We start from the raw sequence: 24447 nt of genomic DNA, 5'->3' as shown, positions 1-24447 counted from the left end.
TAGAAAAGGAAATAGAATTACCCATACGCTTCTGGGAAATAAAAAGACTTCACAAGCTATAAAAAAAATCATTTTATTCACAGGGTACATTTCCAAATTTTCTCCAAGTAAGGGAGGTAGAGAAATTGAGACTTACTGAACCTTCTCACTACCAGCCATAATTACAATGAACACACCAAAGAAAAAGACATGTTTTTACAGCAAACTTCCTATGACATTGCATTTAGATTCCGTAGAAACCACTCAGCAGAACCAACCAAGATAGATACTGTTTTCTCAAGTCACACTATAAAAAGTACCAATTAAGGTTTTTTCTTACCTGCTACATTTTATATGAAACTTAAAAAAAAAAAAAAGACGACGAAGAAATGAAGAGCATTGATCTTCCCCCACACTGCCTGCCTTATTAGGAAAAAGTAATTCCATATATACTTCAAAGGTGATTTCAATTTTATAGTCTAATCTAAAAAGTCTTCTCCAGAATTATTGCATCCATGGACTGGTAGTCAAACTACACCGTGTGAGAAAGAATATTTGAACTTTTCTATTTTTCTCTTACCCCCAGTCTGCAAATTTGCTGAAAAACAGCTTGCACACACGTGGAATGATACAGAAGGTGCAATCATCAACTTAACGAGACCAACGAGAAACTTTTCTTTTTTCAAAGTTTTTCAGACCAATTTTGCCGTGTGGTAACTAGGGTTCTAATAATGTTCCAGACTTTTAAAAAAATTAAACAAGCTTTTCAATGGAGCTGCTCTTTGTCCTCTCCCCTTCCCTCTAGTGTCTCTGACTCTGATGTACCCCTGTGACCATCAATCCCCACAAATTGTGGAATCCTGTATATTATGAGAGGGATGTCTATAGTAACTCATGGATAAGAAAGCACAAAAAATTGGTGCTTAAGAGTGAATGAGAAACAGAAACAAATTGTTTCCTTGCTTCCATGAATGCTACTGTTTGCTGGAGAAAAAAACATTTTTAATCTAATCATTTTTAGATTTCCTGTAGCTATCACCTAAGGAGCTCTCTATGAGAAGGTTCTACTACTTCAACAAAGGATATTTACATACCGTTATCAGACATCTCCAAGGCCTATATTCTATTGTGCATTTATATAAAATAGTCACATTCACTACACTTATAAGAGTTCTTGCTGATGGTAAAGATACAACTTGGAACAGACATGGCTATACCTCTAAAGTCACAGGGGCACAGGAAGGAAATACAGAAGGAAGTGAGAGCCAAGCCAGAAAAAGTTAAGGCACCCTCTGCCACCCCTACCTGGTCAGCCATTTTTCTCTTTTCAATGGGCATAAATAATGCAGGGTGTGTGTGTGTGTGTGTGTGTGTGTGTTTACACTAGAACAGAGGGGAGAAAACACATCTAAATCTTTCCAACTGTCACCTGGCATAGCGTACAGTGACCATGTTTCAAAGGGTCAAGTTCAAAGTGACACTTCCTACTATTGCTGCCTCATCATGACAGGAGATCTAAATAATAATCTTGTGTATGCGTCGAAGTGGAGATACAAAGGGGCCATGAAAATGGCAGTGTTTGCATATCCCAGCTCAGACACCAAGGAAAGCACGACTCAGAGGGGGGGCAGGAGGGCCAAGTAAGTAAATTGGTGCCGCTCTTCCATTTTCTTCCCTAAGTGTCTCACCATCTGGCTCTCACGTTACTTCCTCCAGTGTCTTTTCATCATGAGCCGTCACAACTGCATAATAGTATATTTCCTTTACAATGTTTTGAAAGGTTCTATTCTTGGGACTGCACTCAAGGACAATAGCCTCTGTGCTCTGTGCTTAGTGTCATACTAAGATCCCTCCCAGGGGTCCTTCACAATTAAAACCCTGATTTTATCTTTCTCTTTTTCATTTTGCTTAAATCCTTTCTTATTACCATTTTTCATTTCGCTTATGATGCAGAGAAAAACAGACATACCTGACTCCCGATTTTCTCTGCCCTGGATAAACTCATATCTCTTAGATGTTTTCAGTATCATGTGAAACATATGCTTTTAAAATGACAAATAACTGGGGAAAATCTAATTATATAGAAGCAGAAAGAGACATGATGAGTATATTTGAATATTATTCTATAAAACTCCCAGACAGCTTTGCATCATTGATTATATCCTACAGTTTTAACAGGAAAGCAAAATGAGAAAGGATTTTAGCACAATGCAGAGATCAGTAAGAACACAGAGGAGGTAGGCACATAAATGACCATGAACAAAATATAATTCCTCTCCCGTGCTTTAAAAAATTCATAGCTGTGGGCTTAGGTTATCGCACAAATGTTCACAGGTATTATATGTCAATTTATAAGTTATTTATTCCTTATTTCTTAGAGAAGAAATCAGAAATGTTGGCACCAGAAAGAAGAAAATCAGAGGGAGACAGAAACATGTAGTTTTTCCTTCTTGTGATGATGAGCAGAGGTTGTCTTACGTTTGAATGAGCTTTCCTTTCATGACTTGTTTCAATCTTTTGCCTCTAGGAGGTATGTAAAAAATGCAAGAGACACGCCTTGGCTGGGGTTAAAGCCAACAGTATCCATTTTCTTATGATAGGAAGAAAAAAGGCTACAGCCATTGTAGCTTCATGTAAGTCTCTTTCCACTTACAAGACAGGAATCTTACAGGGCTCAACCTAAATATTCTGCTCTCATGTTTAGGAGTCATAAACAAACATTCTAGGCTTCTGGATTCTTTTGGATCAGTCTCCCCGGCTCTTAAAGAGACTATACAAGAACTGATGGAATACAGTCCACTCCAATGTGGGGATCAGGGTCGTCAACTCCACTGTGCAGTCCAAAATCTGCATATAACTGTTGACTCTCCCAAAACATAACTAGTTCATAACTACTCTGTCTACGATTGACTGGAAGCCTTATCAACAACATCAACAGGCGATTAACACATATTTTGTATGTTATTTGTATTATATACTGTATTCTTACAATGAAGTAAGCTAGAGAAGAGAAAATGTCATTAAGAAAATCATAAGGAAAACACATTTACAGAACTGCACTATATTTATAAAAAAAAAAAATCTGTGTATAAGCAGACCCGTGTAGTTCTCATCTGTGTCCTTCAAGGGTCAACTATATTTGATATCTCCCTAGCTTCGAGAACTCAGAAAATTCATCTGAGTGGGAAAAAAAGGTCCATTTTTAATCATCACTGACAGGGCCATAATTAGGTCAGGGTGACCAGAATTCTGTCACAGGACACCCAAATTTAGAGAGCACAAATTTAAGGGGAAAAAAAAACTGTTTAAGGCAGTGTAAAATTTTAAGCTTCTCAGCAAATTTCCACACCAAGTCTCCAGTCACAAGGCTACTAGCTTGACTCCACAGACAGGCCAGCCTCCCTGGCAGAAGACAGAAATACATAGTGCTATAAAGCCAAGGTCAAGGGCAGAGACTTTTCTGACCCTTACGTACTCTGAGAGCTTGGGAGTAGGGTTTTCTCCTCCTTTCCACTTGCCTCATCTCTCCCTGGCACACAGACCCAAGTCACTGGTCATATTTAGTTGGTTACTACAGACTTTGCTAGAGGCTTGACCTAGGTTCCAGGTGCCTTGTAGTTGTTTACTCACTTCCTGATGTATGCTCACTAAAAGTCATCATCTGAGAGTTGACCTCCATGCTGGGAAGATGAACAAATAAAAAGCATAGTATTGCTCTCAGTCCTTATGCCTCCACATATTTGTCCTCGGGTTCTCACTAAAGTCTTTACAGCTCTTGACCCCTGGAACTCTATAAAGGGAGCAGATATTATTACCTGGTTCTGGTGGGAACGTTTTTGTACAACACAATCAGAATTCCCTAAAGTTTTTGGTGGACTGTGACATTTTTTCCTCTTAGGTCCCTCCTAACAAGGATTTTTCAGTTAAAAATTTCACAAAGTCACTACTTTTAAACATAAAAATTAAAATTATAGATGGCTGATTTTTCAAAGAAATAGAAAGCTGTATATAATACATCATAAAAACTGTGATAGTTGCTGACCAGAGAAATGTTCCTGATATCTTTTTCTATTTGGGAATCATCGCTAACACTTCTGTAAAGCTTCTGACTAATCTAAGAATATTTTTGTCAGATTCGGAATCCTGGGATTTCTTCCATTATTTTCCCTGTAGATTGTGAAGCTATGTTGCCCATTGCTTCAGGTACAAGTTACATATAACCTAAACGAAGTTTGTAGCCAAGAGAAGGACATGAGACATCACAAAGCCAAACAGGTATTGTCAGAATAGCTACCATTTGGGGTCATTTGCATCATTTTGGAATATTGTTAAAATAAAAGTGAACTATACAGAAACAAAATCCCATGGGCACTTGTTAACTTCATGTGTTGGTTGCAGCTGAGATGCACAGTGCTATATAAACTGCTGGTCAAATACTCTACTTAAAGCATATGTATCCATTGTCCTCTTCCATTTAAAAATCTTTCATATAAAAAATCACTTTTCTATCTTAGAGAATGACTTAATCCTTCACCTATCTTAATTTTACTCTAGTGTAATTAAAATTAAACAAAGGTCACCCTTATTCATGATCCTTAGCATCAGTGCAATTCTCAAACTGGGGCTGATGGAGCCAATAAAAGGTAAAAATCGTATCAGGTACCCACGTTTATCGTATAAACCCAGGTACCCACGGTTTATTGTATAAATCTATCCCTCTTTTCCTCCCATGGAGCAAGCTAATTTTTTGTCAATAAAAAGCAATTTAAAAATGAGACCGATGTTAGAGGGTGATGCCCTCTCTTGGCAGATGCATTGAAAGCAGTGAAATATTTTCTTACTGAGTGTATCTACCATAACCTGAATATCTTCTGAGCTAATCTTAAGGGTCAGTAGTATTAAAATGTAATTGACCAAATTTGGCAAAGTATGAGGCCCAATTCCAGATCAACAGAATAAAATAATAGGCGCTTAGAATTCAACTTCTTAGTAGTAAGACGTCTACTCTGCAAGGTAATTCTGGAGAGATCCTCCCTTAGGAACACACATATTTCAATAAGGATAGATATGCATAACTTTATGCTACAACACACATGTGTACACACACATACAAGGACAGTCACACTCCTAGTTTAGATACATCTGTCTAACCATAAAAAAGGGAATATGTATGGCATTATCTATGAGTCAATATAAAATAATGCCAACTGCAATCTACTCTAAGAAGCCATTCTCATTCAATTGTAGTCGTATTTCAGATGATGTGAGCATGTATAGCTATTCTTAAGTGAAGACAGTTTGGAGCAATCAAAGCACTCTTTTGGTCTTATCCAGGGTTTCTCAACCTTGACACTATTGATAGTTTAGACTGGGTAATTCTTCGCTGTGGGGGGCTGACCTCTCCACTGTACGATGTTTGGCAGGATCCCTGGCCTCTGTCCACTAGATGACAGTAGCACCCTCCAAATCACGACAATCAAAAGTGTCTCTACACACTGCCAAATGTCACCAGACAAGGGAGGGGACTCACCCCAATTGAGAAGTACTGGTCTAATTAAACATTATCATCTTGGGCCATTTCTGTTCTGCCTTTCAGAAGCCACAAGTTTATAGTCTAAAAATTGCACAGTTTATTGTATAAATCTATCCCAGAAATCATAACAAGATGTTAAATTTCCAAATAGCAGCTTCAGTGGAAATGTGAGGCACAGGCTTTAATGGGGCTCTTTAGTTACATTTTAACAACTTTATCAGTAAAAGTACTAATTTGTGTGACACGTTTTTCATTAGCCCTTTTACATCTTTGATGAAGTGTATAAGTAAAAATGTATTCCTTTTTAAGGTAATTATTAAATAATAACAATGGCTCTAAAAAGGAAATACGTTTAGGGTTTCACATCTAGTGCGTATTTAACACAGCTCACTCATAGTACATTCTCATTATATTTTTGCTGCCATATAGGATCAAAATAACAAGTCAGTTCTGTACAGAATCCGTACTCTCAAATTCTTAGCTTTCCAAGCATCAGTTTAATCTGTGTTATGTCAACCAGTCATTTTTTAAATGCTGATTTCTATAATAACCTCAAAATTTAATCTTACTTAGAAATTGCCTATTCTGGTGGTGATACAGAATTTTTCCAAGGGCTTTGTTGTCTCAATGTCTTTTAAATGAACCCACCAAAAACTGCCAACTGTTTTAATTTATATGGTAGACTAAGTTTCTACCATTAAAAATGAAGCAGAACTTTTTGACATAATTTACCTACATTTTGGTAACATTTAAAAGAATAAAAATAGTGATTTCTAGTGTCTCCTTTTAGATTAAGGCATTCCAAAGCACAAAGACAGTGAGAGGTTTCCTTTACTTTCCTTGCACATGTAAACACATTTAACTGCTTATAATCTGTCAGTAGAGTTTGTTCGCAGTTTGTCAAAGCTTATGTAAAAAGCTTTCTAAGTAGCCTTACTTGCTACTACCAAGGGAATCAACATCTATGAATTCACATCCCTTTACTTGTATGAACCATGCGTGTGTGACCATGCTCAACACAGGGTTCATTCATGAGATATTAGGCAGAGTCAGAATGAGTCAAACAATTCTCATTTTGGGTAAGCATTTGGGGGTCGTGCTGGTGTGAGCATTACGAGCAGCAACCAATAAGCTGGCTTGTCTTAAATCAAGGTGTAGTGGGTAGTGGGTAGTTCACTCACCCGTAGCTCTTCAACAATGGTTACAGATTTTTGCCATACTCAGTCATGTGGGTTCTGCCTTCGGAGTTGCATGGGAATGAGCTTTGTTTAACTGTGTGTATGTGTGAGTGTGTGTGTGTACATGAGTCTGTGTTTTATTAGTGTGCATGTATCTTGGAGTGAATATACCATGGTAGATAGAAAAGGGATGTGCCTTCTAGTCTGTTTCCAGACTAAAACATCATTGTGCTTTATCTCTGAGCACTAAATTATGAAGACAGTTATGCCAATTTGCAAATAAATAATGCACTCACATTTGCAGTCTTTTTGCACTAAAATAACATAATACAAACAGGCTTAAATAATGCAGATCTAAAATTGAGTTTATGCCCTCAATTCTGAGAAAGAGGGAACGTGGCTCATGTTATCCAGACTATGAAACAACACAGTCTAAATTCAACAATGCTTCACATCATCTAAGTAGACCTGATAAAAGGGGAGGAAGCGATTCTTAACATTTTTTAAATGGAAGGAGACTAGAGTTAACAAAGACTTGGTTCAACAAACCACAATAATTAGCTGTAGTATTTTGTATCTTTATTACTCAGTAAGGGATTCTTTTTTTTTTTTTTTAGCTACCTCATCACCCACTCACTGCCCCTAAATAGGGCAAAAATAAATAATGATTTTTTAAAAACCTATGGTTCTAAGATATAAGATAGGTTTTTTTTCCTAAAGCCATATTGTGTTGGTAATCAGTAACACTTTGCGCTGGCATTTCCTTTATTCTACCTTGATTAATTCTTCACCTTCAACAACCAGAGTTCTATCTTGTTTGTGAACTGCATCTTCTAGATTTGAACCACCTGAATGTGCTTTACCAACATCATCTCATCAGCATGTTACTGGTTGCAAATCCACAATGTGCTACAAAATATTTCAGAGGATGTTTCATTTCTTATTTGTCCTCCAAGCCAACATCCAAAGTAGAGTTTCTCTTGGGCTTTTATAGTTGTTTTTGTTTTGTTTTGTTTTTCCAAGTGGCCCATGTGAATCCATGAAATGATTTGACCATTTCCTTTTGGAGTCATGTAGAAAACCTAACAAAAATACCCTGTCTCGGTTCTTTCTTTTTCCATGGTCCCTAGGAAGTGGGCTGGAGTGAAGTGTCTTCACATGGGTCTAGCTGCATTCTCAGTGCACCGATTTTATGAAGATACCAGAGCTGGAGAAATTCCTCTGGCATGGCATGGAAGCCAGAGAAGGGCAAGACGTTATCATAGTAGTGGTGGCTGATGGGCTGCTCATGCATATTCACAGAGAAGGGCCAGAAACCATAGATAGCTACCTCTTCACAGAGACCCAGAGCCGCACTCACCAGAAAGAGTCCTGTGGACAGGCGCTTGGCATGGATTCCCCTACTTTTCCAGAACTTTCCAATGCTACGCAGAAAGTTGGGGTTGGCAAAGAGCACTGTCTGATTGGCACCAACATCTGACAGTGTGTAATAAACCCGGAGAGATGGCTCTGTTCCCGTCTTCATAGAAAAGGCAGGCATGTAGATGTAACTGTGGTTATAGATCTTCATGTTGTCCACAAATGTCTTTCTGGACCACAGCAGATTCTGAAACCTATTATAGAGAAGAAGAGGCTCAGTTAAACCCTGAGAAAAGGAACTCATCAAACCCCACTCTATTGTTTGTCTGATGGCCCTGCTAGTTCACATTTATCTCGGGGGTGGGGGGTGGGTGGGGAGAACATGAAAACCGCTTCACTTATATTTAAAATCTTCCTTGAACTTACCAATTATTTCTCATCAAGTAGCCTGGCTTTCCCCAACCCCAACAATCTTAAATTCAGCTTAAGATTCCTTAATGGAATTCCCTTTGAACTAAAATGCATGTACATTTTGTTCTCCCAGAATTATTTGCCTGGAATGTAAAAATCTCATGAATTCACAAAGGTTCTTGGTTGTTGGATAGGATTCTTAAAAAATATTTTTTAATTTATTCATCTGAGACAGAGAGCTAGCGAGTGAGAGCATGAGCAGGGGGGAGCGGCAGAGTGAGAGGGAGAAGCAGGCTCTCCGCTGAGCAGGGAGCCTGATGCGGGACTCAATCCCAGGACCCTGGGATCATGACCTGAGCTGAAGGCAGATGCTTAACCCACTGAGCCACCCAGGCATCCCACTGAATAGGATTTTGATAAAAACTACTTCTGCAGTCTGATATAAGCACAGGACTGGTTTCTTCATCTGCAAATCAAAGGAACCACCTGGAAGATACTTCTTCCCGTTCAAATTCTATGATCCTAGAAGTATTCCGATTAACTGATACTATATTATAACTATAATATTACATGGAAAAAGGAGCACTTGTTACTATTATAAAATGATGCTGACAGAGTTGCCCGTATTGCTTGCTCCAAAGAACTCTACTTTCCTCTGTTCTTTCCATTTGGATTCCATAAAAAGAGGATCTCCGGTTCAAGTGTATTCAACTAAAATTGATGATGTACATCCTATGTGTCAGGCACTGGGGAATTAAAAATTTAATGACCCAATTTCTGTTCTTAAGAAATTCAGGTCCAACTGTGGAAACAAAAATATAAATGAGTACAACATAATGTTCTAAATGCAACAGTTGGTATCTGTATAAAGTACTGTGGGATACAGATGAAAAAATAATCCTGCCTTAGAGGAGTGGAGTCTGAGAAAGCTTCAGAGAGGGGATGGCATTTAAATACAGCTCCTGTGGGGCAACAACAGGAAGTACAGCAACAAAATAAGAAACACTTTGGTCACAGGTTGGGGTGCACAGTGTCCTGAAACAATCATGAAGAAGAGCCTGTTTCCCTGGGCCACGGGAGGCAGTGGCTGAAGATAAGACATGTTGCAAAAGACCTCGAGTGTCTCTAATTTGTTCGTGGACTTCAGCCTGTGGTGATGGGGAAACTCCACAGCCGCCGTGCGTACTCACAGCACTTAATATTTACCTTACAGATATTTCCTCATTTGCTTAGTGGTCAGTCTGTGTCAAAAAAGGTCACTGGCGATCTGGGGAAGGAAGAGGCTGGTAGCCTGGAGACCAGTGAGGAGGCTGCTACAGATCAAGTATAAAAAGAGAAAAAAGACAATGAACTACACTCGGCTCTTTCAACTTTTGTTCTCTTTCACACAGGGCCGTCACCGGTGTCAGGTTATGTGCAGGTGGAGCAGAGGCCCGTAAGAATGCAATGGAGCCACAACTCACAGAGGAAAGTCTGGCCTGACACGTTGGCAGCGTTCATCATAAATATGTGAAACCAAAACTCTGAATGAACAAATCCACAGGGTTTTGTGTAGCAAGCAGTGTGATTAACTCTGCCTGCCAAGAAAGGTGTGTTCCTTGAGCCCCAAAGAAGGAAAATTGCTCCAGGTTTCCTCATGTCCTTGACTCAGCAGCCTGCTTTAGCAATTTTCTTTGGGCTGCAACAAATAAAGATAGTGGTAACAGGGTTTGTAAGTGGAATCACTTTATCCTAGAAGAAGCCATGGAAGCACATTTACCCATATTCCGGGGCTGGACCAGCCTCGCCAACACAAACTCCTACCTCTCAACTCCACTAGCTCATGCTTAATAATTCTATTCTCCCTGTTGCTCACCCATATCTTCTGCTGTCTTCCTAAAACATGAATGCTTTCCCAGTCATGTAAACACACCCTGCAGGTAACCTCCTACTTCTTTTGAACCATGGTTCTCAAACTCTAGTTAGAATATCCTGATATTACAGCTTCCTGGGTTCCAATGAGTAATCCAGCTGACTTTGTATCCAGCACTCCCTGGTGATTCTCGTGCAGGGGTCCTTTGACAGACTTATTTAGAAGATCAAAGCCATCCATGTAAGCTGTCTAGCTCTCTGCCATCTATCCCTCAACATCTCTTTCTTTACATCTTCTAATTTTATCCTTGTTGCAATTCTAACACGAAGAAGTGCTCCCTCTTCCCCTGTGTCTTGGAACAAACCATTTCATATTTTCTAAAAAATTCATGTTCTAAAGTGGATCTCACTTCTTTAAAACATTTAACCTCAGGGTGCCTGGGTGGCTCAGTGATCCCAGGGTCCTGGGATCAAGGCCCGCACTGGGCTCCCTGCTCAGTGGGGAGTCTGCTTCTCCTTCTCCCTCTGCCGCTCCCCTACTCTTGCTTGTGTTCTCTCTCTCTCTCTCTCACAAAAATAAATAAATCTTTCTAAAAACACAAACATTTAACCTCTCCCTCTCTACTGAATTATTCCTTTTTGTCTTCTATGCACAGTTAGAACTTAGTATGAGGCAATTCTTCATATGCTCATACTGTTCCCCGAGCTACATTCTAGTTTTTTCATTTCACTATCAACATTCTAGAGCAATTAGTCTACTTCTATCTGTTCCCTTTCTTGCTTCCATTTCCTCCTTATTGCTGTGCAGAATGGTTCCTATTCCACAGCACTCTGCTGGTTAACGGAATTTATCCTTATTTTTGTAGTGGACTACATACTAATGAGAATTACAGACAGCTCCAATAAAATCAGGGAAATTGATTTTATGTTCCCTGTCTTAAAGCTGACTGATTATTCTTGAAGAGGGCAGTCTTTCTTCCTTGAGTTTTAACTTTGAAAAGGAACACACATCTTGGATTTACTATAGCCTTAATTTTTTGATACTGTTAAAGAACCAGCCTATACATAAAATTTTATTATTTTTACCTACCCCATTTTTCAACAAATAACATTATTTAAGAACTCAAATCAATTCAATGCTTATTTATGGCACACCTAATATATTTACTGTTACTCTGATCAAGAGCTTAATAGGGGTGGTTTGAATTTTACTAAATTATTACAAAATTCAACTAGAATTGTAAAAGAGTAGTGCTCCAGCTTACCTCTCCAGCCTCATTCTCAGATACTCTCTGTATCTTCACCCAATACTCCAGCCATCCCTGTATGTGCATCTGTCCTCATCTTTTGGCATTGATAGTTTCCTTTTGGCTTATCCATTCATTGCCCTGGTGAAGTTCTGCCTAAACATCAAGACTCAAGCTTCTCCTTCTAAAGCTTATTCCTTCCTTTCAACTTAAGCTTTCAAAGGAGTCTTCTTGGAATTTCTCAGGATGAACTAACTCAACCCTCCAAGACTGTGTACTCCTTGAAGACAAGGGACAAGTTTTATTTGTCTTTTAATTTTTACAACTTAGCTCAGAATAGTTGTATACTATACAAATGGAAAACTATTAAACTGAAAAAAGAAGAAAATGAAGTGAGATCAGCAAGTGAAATTATTAAAAATAGAAATGATTATCGCCAAAGGCAAGGGAAGCAAGGGCAAAAATGAACTATTGGGACTTCATCAAGATAAAAAGCTTTTGCAAAGCAAAGGAAACAGTCAACAAAACCAAAAGACAACTGACAGAATGGGAGAAGATATTTACAAATGACATATCAGATAAAGGGCTAGTATCCAAAATCTATAAAGAACTCATCAAACTCAACACCCAAAGAACAAAGAATCCAATCAAGAAATGGGCAGAAGACATAACAGACATTTTTCCAAAGAAGACATCCAAATGGCCAACAGACACATGAAAAAGTGCTCAATATTGCTCGGCATCAGGGAAATCCAAATCAAAACCTCAATGAGATACCACCTCACACCAGTCAGAATGGCTAAAATTAACAAGTCAGGAAACGACAGATGTTGGTGGGGATGCGGAGAAAGGGGAACCCCCCTACACTGTTGGTGGGAATGCAAGCTGGTGCAGCCACTCTGGAAAACTGTATGGAGGTTCCTCAAAGAGTTGAAAATAGAGCTACCATATGATCCAGCAATTGCACTACTGGGTATTTACCCCAAAGATACAAAAGTAGGGATCCGAAGGGGTACGTGCACCCCAATGTTTATAGCAGCAATGTCCACAATAGCCAAACTGTGGAAAGAGCCAAGATGTCCATCAACAGATGAATGGATAAAGAAGATGTGGTATATATATATAATGGAATATTATGCAGCCATCAAAAGGAATGAGATCTTGCCATTTGCAACGACGTGGATGGAACTGGAGGGTATTATGTTGAGTGAAATAAGTCAAACAGAGAAAGACATGTATCAAATGATCTCACTGATATGAGGAATTCTTAATCTCAGGAAACCAACTGAGGGTTGCTGGAGTGGGGGGTGGGGTGGGAGGGATGGGGTGACTGGGTGATAGACACTGGGAAGGGTATGTGCTCTGGTAAGCGCTGTGAATTGTGCAAGACTGTTGAATCTCAGATCTGTACCTCTGAAACAAATAATGCAATATATGTTAAGAAAAAAAAAAAGAAGAAGAAGAAGGTAGCGGGAGGGGAAGAATGAAGCGGGGGAAATCGGAGGGGTAGACGAACCATGAGAGACAATGGACTCTGAAAAACAAACAGGGTTCTAGAGGGGAGGGGGGTGGGAGGATGGGTTAGCCTGGTGGTGGGTATTGAGGAGGGCACATTCTGCATGGAGCACTGGGTGTTATGCACAAACAATGAATCATGGAACACTTCATCTAAAACTAATGATGTAATGTATGGGGATTAACATAAGAATAAAAATAAATAAATAAAAAAAATGAAATTCAAAAAAAAAGTTCAGAAAAAAAACATACAGTATATAAAACAGTAAAAAAAATAGAAATGATTAATATATAATGAATATGGGCATGAAATAGAAAAATATATCAATAAAAATAGCAGAAAGCACAGAAATATAGCACACTTCACAAATAAATTTCATACATGATAATAAAGAGAAAAATCATTGAAATTTTAAACAGTTACATTCAAGCTAACTATTTAACAATATGAAAATTTGAGGGGGAACAGATTTATGTTTGACAAGAAAATTTCAAAATAATTTCAAGATAAGATATTTAAAGTCTGTATTACAAGAAAAACTAAAGAAAACAACTGTGTGAATTTATCAGCCACTTGCAAATTATCTTTCTATAAAGGAAAATATTGACAAAATTGATTACATCAATATGCAAAATTCCATTGCCACAAAAATAAGATAACTAAAATAAAAAGGGAATGACTCTGAAAAGTATTTTCAACAAATATAAAAATAGAAGCTCAATATTGATAACATTACAGAGTGTAAATATATTGATATAATGATATGAAAATGGACAAAAAAAACACAGATAATGGACAAAAACACAGATGCAAGTAATAAAAAGTGTTAAATGTTCAGCTTCAGAATGCCAGTCAAGATGCAAACTGAATAGAATAAAGAAAGATAAGGGTCCAGTTCTCCCCTCTTCCAGCAAATTCCTAGAAATGAAAGAAAAAATATTTTTAAAGATCTACATCCATCCTGAAGAAAAGAAAAGAAGGGAAACCCTCAATGAATCCCCAAATCTAAGTTACCTCTGAAAAAGAGAATGCTTACAGAAAGAAACCAGAATATAAGCTTATTTGTTGAGCACTGCTCTAAGATGTAGCAGTGCCCCATGCCTAAAGGCAGAAGATACTGAGAAGTTGGGTGTCTTGGAACAATCAACAAGGTGATTGTTTACATTATGGGGCAGGAGAGACATTCAGGTGGACTGAACCCTAAAATCCTGCCCTGATCAATTATCACTGTGGGTAGCAGGGAGCGAATATCAGCCTCTATGGAGGAACAGTGACTATATGCCCAGAGCTGGCCCAGCCCGAGGGGAAACTGAAATTCTTTTCAACTTGTGCAATATTGGTAGCCAAGCTTATAGTTCCCAAGTAGAATACTGACACTGGCCCAAGAGAAAAGATACGATACAGATAATGACACTGGGGAGTCACCCAAAAGAAAGCCACCTTCCTACCTTCTCAACCAAAAGTAAAGCCTACCCGTGACAGGTCTAGTCTTCAGAGCTTCCAGTTACTAAACAAGAACAGAGAGCCAAGATCAGAAGATATTGAAGGAAAGCCTCCACCATGAGAGTCAGAGAACAAAGTGGAAGAATAAAAGAACTCAGAGGAAACCAATGTTATTCAAGGGCCAGAAGAAAACTCTTAAATATAATTAGCTTGTTTAGAAATATTAATAGTTGACTGCATCCACTTAGACTAGGATGCTATAAAAAGAAAAAGAATATTTAGGTTACAAGAAACAGCTACTGGCAATTTAAGAAGATAATTGGTGGATTCTGGTAAAGGAAATCTCCAGCTAAAGAGCTACAAAGCAGGCCTAGAAACCTATCAGTCAGATACTAGTGAAAGGAAAAGGCCATTTCCAGGAGAGTTGTCTCAACAACAACAACAAAAAAGTGCCTCTGATAGTCATCTGATAGATGTTGACAGTAATGAAAGAAGATTTGCAGCTCTAATTGGGAGTCTGGAGATGAATTAGTGACTATTGCATAGAAAGCCTTTATTTGCTCTGGGGGAAAATAAATAGGAAAAAAATTAAGAGTTGAACAGGATATCAAGTACTCATAAAATAGACTTTTTGTCTCAGATGTGAATTATTATGTAGACAATAAGGTAAGCACTATTAATCTAATTGTGATATATCTTAATTGAGAAGTTAGGAAAGTATAAGTGTGTATGGACGAGTGCTGTGAGTGGCACTTTAAGAGACAAAAACCTTTATTTTTCCATAATAAATCAATTGATAAACTGAAAAGTTTAAAACTGTAATTAAGCATGCTGCTTTAAAATGCAACAAGAGAAAAATCAACTAGAGAATTTGAACATCTTAGAACATTACTTGGGGGAATGTGAGACAAGAATTTACTTCTTGCCATTTTAAGCTTTGCCAAACTATTTGATTTTCAAAGTGTATATAGCAAAAACTGATTAAAATTTAGATATTCACAAATCCATAATCATAGGGTCTTCAATTAAAAAGTTTATTATTTTTAAACACAAATTAAAAATTTCTAAAAAGGACTACATATCACAAAAGAAAAAAATATATATATAAAAACAATTATCATCATACAGGCCATAACATCTGATCTAAAATGAAAAGTCAACAACACAAAGATACACACACTGCACTAGAAAATTATTTTTTATTTTTTTAAAGACTTTATTTATTTCTGAAGGAGAGAGACGGGGAGGGAGAGACAGCAGGAGCGGGGGAGTGGGGAGAGGGGCAGAGAGAGAAGCAGACTCCCTGCTGAGCAGGCAGCCCAATGTGGGACTCAATCCCAGGGCCCTGGGATCACGACCTGAGCTGAAGGCAGATGCTTAACAGACTGACCCACTCAGGTGCCCTGAAAAAGAAATTTTTTAAAATGTATTTCAAGTATGTCTTTAAGGGGGAATCTGCCAATATTCGCAGATGATATAATTACCTGTCTAGAATATATATAAGAGAACCAATTGGAAAATGATTTGTTGGACCTAATAATAACTTAAAAAAGCATAGCTTTTAAAAATCCACAGCTAAACCAGGCATAGAACTTCCTCAACTTGATAAAGAATAGTTACAAAAAATCTACACCTAGCATCATACTTTATGGTTAGAAACTTGAAATTTTCCTACTATGATCAGTAATAAGTCAAGGATGTCCCCTCTCACAACTACTTTTCAACATTATACTGGAAGTCACTGCTAATACATCTAAATAAGAAAATGAAATAAAGATAAACAGTTTGGAAAGGAATACATAAAACTGTCTTTGCAGACAATCATCTTCACACAATCATCTATGTAGAAAATCTGAAAGAATTAAAAAAAAAAAAAAAGCTTCCGGGAACCAGTAAACAATTACAGCAAGGTTGTAGGATATAAGATTAATATACCGAGTCAACTGCTTTCCTAAATATGAGCAATAAACAAGTAGAATTTGAAATAAAAAATACAGGGTGCCTGGGTGGCTCAGTTGGTTAAGCATCTGCCTTTGGCTCAGGTCATGATCCCAGGGTCCTGGGATCGAGACCCACATTGGGCTCCCTGCTCAGTGGGAAGTCTGCTTCTCTCTCTCCCTCTGCTATTCCCCCCACTTGTGCTCTCTCTCTCTGTCAAATAAATAAATAAAATATTTTTTAAAAAAGAAATAGAAAATACAATATCATTTATATTAGCATCCCCCAAATATGAAATACTTAGGCATAAATCCAACAAAATATGTACAAGACCTATGTGAGGAACACTAGAAAACTCTGATGAATGAAATCAAGGAACTAAATAAATGAGATTTTGAGAGATACTACATGTTCATGGATAGAAAGACTCAATATTGTCAAGATGTTAGTTCTTCCCAACATGAACTATAGATTCAATGCAACTCCAATCAAAAACATAGCAGGTTCTTTTGTGTATATCAACAAACTAATTCTGAAATTTATGTGGAGAAGCAAAAGATGTAGAATAGCCAATATAATATTGAAGGAGATGAACAAACTTGGAGGACTGGCTCTACCCGACTTTAAGATTTACTATAAAGCTACAGTAATCAAAATAATATGGTATTAGTAAAAGAATAGACACATCAATGGAACAGAACAGAAAACCCAGAAATTGACCCACATAAATGCAGTCAGCTGATCTTTGACAAAGGAGCAAAGGCAATACAATGTAATAAAGATAATGTTTTCAACAAATGGGTGCTGACACAAGTGGGTATCTACCTGCAAATAGTTGAATCTAGACAGAGACTTGATAGCCTTCACAAATATTAACTCAAAATGGATCATAAATGTAAAATGCAAAATTGTAAAACTCCTATAAGATAAATAATGAGAGAACCTAGGTGACCTTGGCTGTGGCAGTAACATTTTATGTACAAAATCAAAGGCACAATCCATGAACGATATAATTGATAAACTGGAATTCATTAAAATTAAAAACATTTCTGTGAGAGACAATATCAAGAGAACGAGAAGACAAACTGCATCCTGGAAGAAATACATGCCCAAAAGACACAGCAGATAAAGAACTATTATCCAAACTATATAAAGAACTCTTTAAATTCAATGATAAGAAAACAAATAACTCAATTTAAAAATGGGCCAAAGACTTCAACAGACACCTCACCAGATGGCAAATAAGCATATGAAAAGATGTTCATATTGTATATCATCAAGGAAATGCAAATTAATACAGCAATGAGGTATCATTACTAGACATCTATGAGAATGATCAAAAATCAAAAAATTCAGAGAATGAACCCTGCCAACACTGAACGCCTATAAGGATGTGGAGCAACAGAAACTCTCATTCACTGCTGGTGGGAATGCAAAATGGTACAGTTTAGTGGTTTCTTATAAAATTAAACACTCTTATGTGATCCAGCAATCCTGCTTCTTTGTATCTTCCCAAAGGCATTGAAAACTTATGTCCACACAGAAACCTGCACAAACATGTTTATAGCAGCTTTATTCATAATTGCCCAAACTTGGAAGCAATCAAGATGATTTGCTAAGGTGAATGGATAAAGAAACTGTATTATATCTGTATAAGGGAATATTATTCAGCACTAAAAAGAAATGACTTATTGAGCCATGAAAAGACACGGAGGAACCTTAAGTGCATACCACTGAGTGGAAGATGCAAGAATGGTTCAACATTTGCAAATCAATCAACATGATAGCATCACATTAACAAAATGAAGAATAAAAATCATATGATCATCTCAATAGATGTAGAAAAAGCATTTGACAAAATTCAACATCCATTTATGATAAAAACTCTCAACAAAGCAGGTATAGAGGGAATGTACTTCAACATAATAATGGCCATATATGAGAAGCTCACAGCCAATATCATTCTCAATAATCTGATAATCCTGATTTCTAAGATCAGGATCAAGACAGGATGTCCAATCTCACCACTTCTATTCAAATTAGTGTTGGAAGTCCTGGCCAGAGCAATTAGGTAAGAAAAAGAAATTAAAGGCATCAAATTTTTGAAGAAAGAAGAAAAACTAACACTATTTGCAGATGACATGAAATTATATAAACCCTGAAGACTCCATCAAATAACTTAGAAACAATAAATAAATTCAGTACAGTTGCAGGATACAAAATCCATATACAACAATCTGTTGCATTTCTTTATACCAATAACAAACTATTAAAAATATCAAAAACAATCCTATTTACAACTGCATCAAAAAGAAGAAAATGCCTAGGAATAAATTTAACCAAAAAGGTGAAAGACCGATCTATCAAAAACTATAAGACATTTATGAAAGAAACTGAAGAAGACACAAGTAACTGGAAAAATATTCCATGCTCATGGATTGGAAGAATTAATATTGTTAAAATATCTATACTACCAAAAACAACATACAGATTCAATGCAATCCCTATCAAATTCTAATGGTATTTTTCACAGGAATAGAACAAATAATCCTAATTTGTGCAGAAGCATCAAAGACCCCAAATAGCCATGCAATCTTGAGAAAGAAGAATAAGGCTGGATGCATCACACTCAGATTTCAAAGATAAGCTATAGTAATTAAAACAGTATAGTACTGGCATAAAAACAGACACATAGATCAATGAAACAGAATGAAGAGCCCAAAAATAAACCCATGCATATATGGTCAATTAATTTACAACAAAGGAATCAAGAATATATAATAGGGAAAGAACAGTCTCTTTAATAAATGGTGTTGGGAAAACTGGACAGCTACATGCAAAAGAATAAAACTGGATCACTATCTTCCATCATACATAAAATGAACAGATAATGAATTAAAGACTTGAACTTAAAACCTGAATCCATAAAACCCCTAGAAGAAAACATGAAATAAGCTCCTTGACATAGGTCTTGGTGATGATTTTTTGAATCTGTCACCTAAAGCAAAAGCAACAAAAGCAAAAATAAACTAGTAGGACTACATCAAACTAAAAAGCTTCTGCACAACAAAGGAAGCCATCAACAAAATGAAAAGCAACTTACTGAATGGGAGAGCATATTTGCAATCATTTATCTGATATGGGCTAATATACAAAAATATATAAAGTACTTATAAACTCAATAGAAAAAAACAAAATCTGATTTAAAAATATGCAGATCTGAATATACATTTTTCAAAGTAGACTTACAGATGGCCACCAGGTACGTACATGAAAAGACGCTCAACGTCATTAATTATTAAGGAAATGAAATCAAAACAAGAATGAGATATCACCTCACACCTGTTAGAATGGCCATTATCAAAAAGACAAGAAATAACAGGTGTTGGTGAGAATGTGGAGGAAATAAAATTCTTGTGCACTGTTGGTGGGAGTATAAATTGGTGAAACCACTATGGAAGACTATATGGAGGTTCCTAAAAAAAAAATAAAATAAAAACAGAACTACCAAACTATCAAAACGATATATGCACTCCCATGTCCACTGCAGCATTATTTATAGTAGTCAAGATATGAAAACAACCTAAGTATACATCAATGGATAAATGGATAAAGTAATTGTGTAATTATATTATATATATAATAATATATATATAATTCAACCATAAAAAATAAAATCTTGCTATTTGAGACATGGAGAGACCCCAGGGCATACACTAGTGAAATAAGTCAGACAGAGAAAAACAAATATCGTATGATCTTATATGTGGAATCTAAGGAAAAGCAAAAAACCCGAGCTCAAAGATACAGAGAACAGATTGGTGGTTGCAAAAGGTGAGGGGTCAGGATGGGAGAAATGGTTTGTTTGTTGGTTTGTTTGTTTTTAGTTTAAATAAAATGAGTAAAAATTTTTTAAAGTGACAACATGAACAAATCAGAATCATAAAACAAAACACTATACAAAAAGACCAGGCAGATTTGATAAAGAACCAAGTGGAAAATTCTGAAACTGAAAAAGATAGCCTTTGAAAATAAATATTTTATGAAAAGATTAAATAGTAGATTTGATAGAATCAAAAAGAGAATTAATGCATTGAAAGATAAATCTAAAGACACTACCTAGAATGACACCTGGATGGAAAATATAAGAGATTAAGAGAGAAGATGGAATAAAAAGATCCAAAACATGTATAGAAAGAGTTCCCAAAGAAGAAAATAGAGTGAATGGGAGAAAAGCGATATTTAGAGAACAGACAGATATGCCTTAAAACCAATGTAAAGTAGGTACAAATAAAGAAAGTGAGATGGGGAGGCGAGTGGGGGATGGGCTAGATGGGTAATGGGCATTAAGGAGGGCACTTGTGATGAGCACTGGGTGTTGTGCGTAAGTGATGAATCACTAAATTCTACACCAGAAACTGAGTTACCCTGCATGTTGACTAACTGGAATTTAAATAAAAAATTTGGACAAAAGTAAAAATAAAGAAAGAAAAATTGAAAAAAAAGAAAAAGTCAATTATGTCTAAAACATATGCACAAAAGAGAGGTGGTTATTAAGTACCATTCCCTTGACTCTCTTTTCTAGCATGATTAAAGTAAATAATACCACTAAAAAATAATAATATACAAATAACACAAGAGCCTGGGTGGCTCAGTCGGTTAAGTGTCTGCCTTTGACTCAGGTCAGGATCCCAGGGTCTTGGGACTGAGTTCCACACTGGGCTCCCTGCTCAGTGGGGAGCCTGTTTCTCCCTCTCCTTCTACCCCTACCCCCTGCTCATGCTCTCTCTCTCTCAAATAAATATCTTTAAAAAATAAATAAAAACAAGTAACACAAGAGAAAAACAGATAATGACATAGAACTATCAAGTCTGAGATGAAGAAATTCAAAGGGCCAATGTACATATTAAAATGTGTACAATCTCACCAGCATTAAAGTTATACATTTATACCAATTTTTTAAAGTATACCAATTAAAGCTACAGCAAAATTACAGTTTTCCACATATCCAATTGGTAGAAATTAGGGAACATAATAATAAATAGTAGAGTGTGAGAAATAGGTACTTTTATGCTTCAAATGGGAGCAAGAATCATTACAAACAGTTCAGAAGATGTTTTGGCATTTTCAATATGAACACCAATTGACTCAGCACTTCCATTTCTCAGCTGGTACCTTGGATATTTGCAAAATAACCTCTCACTTCTCTTAGATCTTGGCTCATATAACTGCACCTCAGAGAAGCCTTTCCTGACCACCCCATCTCTCACCTTTGTTGCATTTCTTCATCCTACCTATCGCTCTGTGACATTTTATCATACATGCATGTCTTTTTTTATTGTTTGATTCTTCTTGAATGTCCACAAGGAGCACTTTGTATTGTTTATTGATAAATCCACAACATCAAGAATGGTGCCAGGCATATGGCACTAAGTAAATATTCATGAATGTTTGCTGAAGTATGCAGAAAATTAAAAACAACCTAAATGTCCATCACAAATAGTGTTATATCTTTACTATAATTTATGGCAATTCTTTTAATGACACGGCTCCATTTGTATTGATATGGAAATAGTTCCAAAATGTTATATAAAAAACAAAAAAGTTTCAGAATTACTAGTGAAATTTATGTAGTGTATTATCACACAAGATAAAGATATATATTTTCTGTACTTACATGTATGTGTGTAAATGCATGGGAAATGTTGGAAGGATACACATTAAGCTGAAAACAATGGTTATCTCTAGGGACAGCAGTGGGTATGAGGGTGCAGGTAGAGGGTCAAGGAAAACTTTAACCTTGTCTGGAATGCTCTCATTCTTTAGAAGGTGATATATTTATGTTGCTACTTGTGTTGTTAAATATTTCCTTTTGAAAGGTCAGTCTCCTCAGTGTTCACATAAATGCAAAGTAAAACAATCATGAATTTCTAGTTCACTCTTTCCAACACAACAAAAAGTTAGAAGTGTGGTAATTTTATTCGTTAAGTTTTTAATAATATTTTGATGTACTCCTTGCAGTATAAAACACATTTATTTAAAAAAGCCACAAATGTTCAAGTTAATTTCTCTTGTTTATTTCATTAAAAGGTCATTTATTTTAAACAGAATATTTGTTTCAATGTTTTTCTCTATAATAATTTTATTTGAACACTTTCCTTATTATTTACTTCCTGTTCAAATGTTCCAGCAATTTTCCAGTAGGTTAACTCATTTCCGTATATTATTTACTTGCTTTTGTAATATTTTGGACCATTTGCCATGTTCATGGTCACTCACTGCCATTTTTTCTGTCTCTTTGTGCAGCTGTTTGTTTACCCAGCTGTTGCTTCCTTTTCCTTTGTCAGTGAAAATTAATTTTGTGTTGATCCACAATACTTTTCTCCTCTGTACTTTCTCACCCTATGGGGGTGGCTCTTCCACAGGAAAATATTTTACCAGATTGCAAACAACACATTATACCAAGCTATTCCATTCAGACATAGTACATATTAAAATACGCCCCAAGAATGCAAACTTTTAAAATATTTGCAAAGTGGGGGTTCCAAACCTAGACTGGACATTGCTAAGAGGAGAGAAATTTAGGACCGGCCTTTCAGAGATGGATATATCTGAACCGAATTTTGAAGAATGAGTAGAATTAGCTATGTAAACAGAGCTGAGGGGGAAAGTATGCTTCTCTGACAGAGTAGTGTGGGCAAACGCACAGAGGTGAGAAAGGTGGTGTTCAGGGAAATGCAAACAATTTAATATAGTGAAGATTTAGAGCCTTGGGAATAGCTAGAGATGAGGCACAGGACAGGATAAAAGAATCATCTATTGCCAATCAAGGTTGAGATTTTACCCATATGGAAAAGGAGAGACTAATTAACATTCATTAATCCATGGGGGAAACGGTGAGGGAGGGTCTCACCACTCACGCTATAGGAGAGGAAGGAAAAGCTGACTGTGGTGAATGGGATAAGCAGGGCTGATCTTCAGCTGGAAAGCAATGGTGAGAAATAGAGGACAGTGTCCATTCTAGTTTGGTGTGAATTCTGTACCAGTTATTAAACACCTATCCCATCTAGGTGTGTGAGAGTGATTTTAGTTTGGGGGCTCGGGTGGCTTCTTTCATGATGATGTGTAACACAACAGGAGAAGGTAGTTTGCAGGAAAATATTATTACCCAATTTTGGACATGCTGAACCACAGACATGAGATCACCCAGAAGAGCCATGTGCCAACATGCAAAACACTGACAAATTATAGCATTTAAATGGTGGGCAAAGGAGGCAGAGTTGTAGCAAAGGGTAGGCTGGCAGAGAGGTGAGAGAAAACCAGAAGAATCTTCAATAACAGAAGGAGTAAAGAGCTACAGAAGTTTATTAACTGATAAATGCTGAGGAGAGATCGAGTGAAGTAAAGACAGAAGATACTCCTGGAACATTTAGTAACATGGAAATTTTCAGTGGCATGTGCTACTTCAGTAAGAATCAATCTAGATCATGGGTTGAAAACTCAGTTGTGCACAGGGGCCAAACAGATTGGGAAAATATGTGACGGGGCCAGGCATACCACAAGAGAGTGTGGATCTGAAAATGGAATGTACATGTCTCATCTAAAGTATTTCAGAGTAAAAAGAAAAAAAAAAGTAATAGCCAAGCAACACAATTACGATGGCCAGGTTTGGCCTGTTGGCAACAAGCTTGATGGCAAACTTACTCCAAACTCCAAATGAAGATTAGACCACGGAATCACAAATCCCTTTGAAGCAGATAAAAAAAAAATATGTAGTAGATTTGTGTATTTTGGACATTAGCGATAGTATGAGATAAGAACCAGAAGACCTATAATCAAATCACAGGAATAAGTAAATTCTATTATAAGATTCTTGCTTAACACAGGTTATCCTATTTAAGCCTTGTAGTAACTCTGTGCAGAGGAGCATTGTCCCTTTTCTGCTGTTGAGGAAACTGAGGATAAGAGCGGTTATGTCCTCAAGCCAAGTTT

General features: G+C 36.8%; 1 protein-coding gene across 1 annotated transcript in view; it reads right to left on the bottom strand.

Annotated features, from left to right (window-relative positions):
* Nucleotides 1-7411: 7411 nt before the first annotated feature.
* The window catches only part of ST8SIA1 (ST8 alpha-N-acetyl-neuraminide alpha-2,8-sialyltransferase 1), a 144459-nt gene continuing 127423 nt past the window's right edge, over nt 7412-24447 (bottom strand). The window contains exon 5 of the mRNA XM_035028081.1: nt 7412-8303. Within this exon, the coding sequence (XP_034883972.1) occupies nt 7817-8303 (487 nt within the window). The 3' untranslated portion in view covers nt 7412-7816. The remainder of the gene's footprint in view (nt 8304-24447) is intronic.

This window comes from Mirounga leonina, unplaced genomic scaffold (assembly GCF_011800145.1).
Source record: "Mirounga leonina isolate KUSES-001 unplaced genomic scaffold, KU_Mleo_1.0 Mir_201, whole genome shotgun sequence".
Classification (NCBI taxonomy): domain Eukaryota; kingdom Metazoa; phylum Chordata; class Mammalia; order Carnivora; family Phocidae; genus Mirounga; species Mirounga leonina.
Note: the sequence above shows the minus strand (reverse complement) of the source record. Positions and strands in the feature narration are given on the sequence as shown.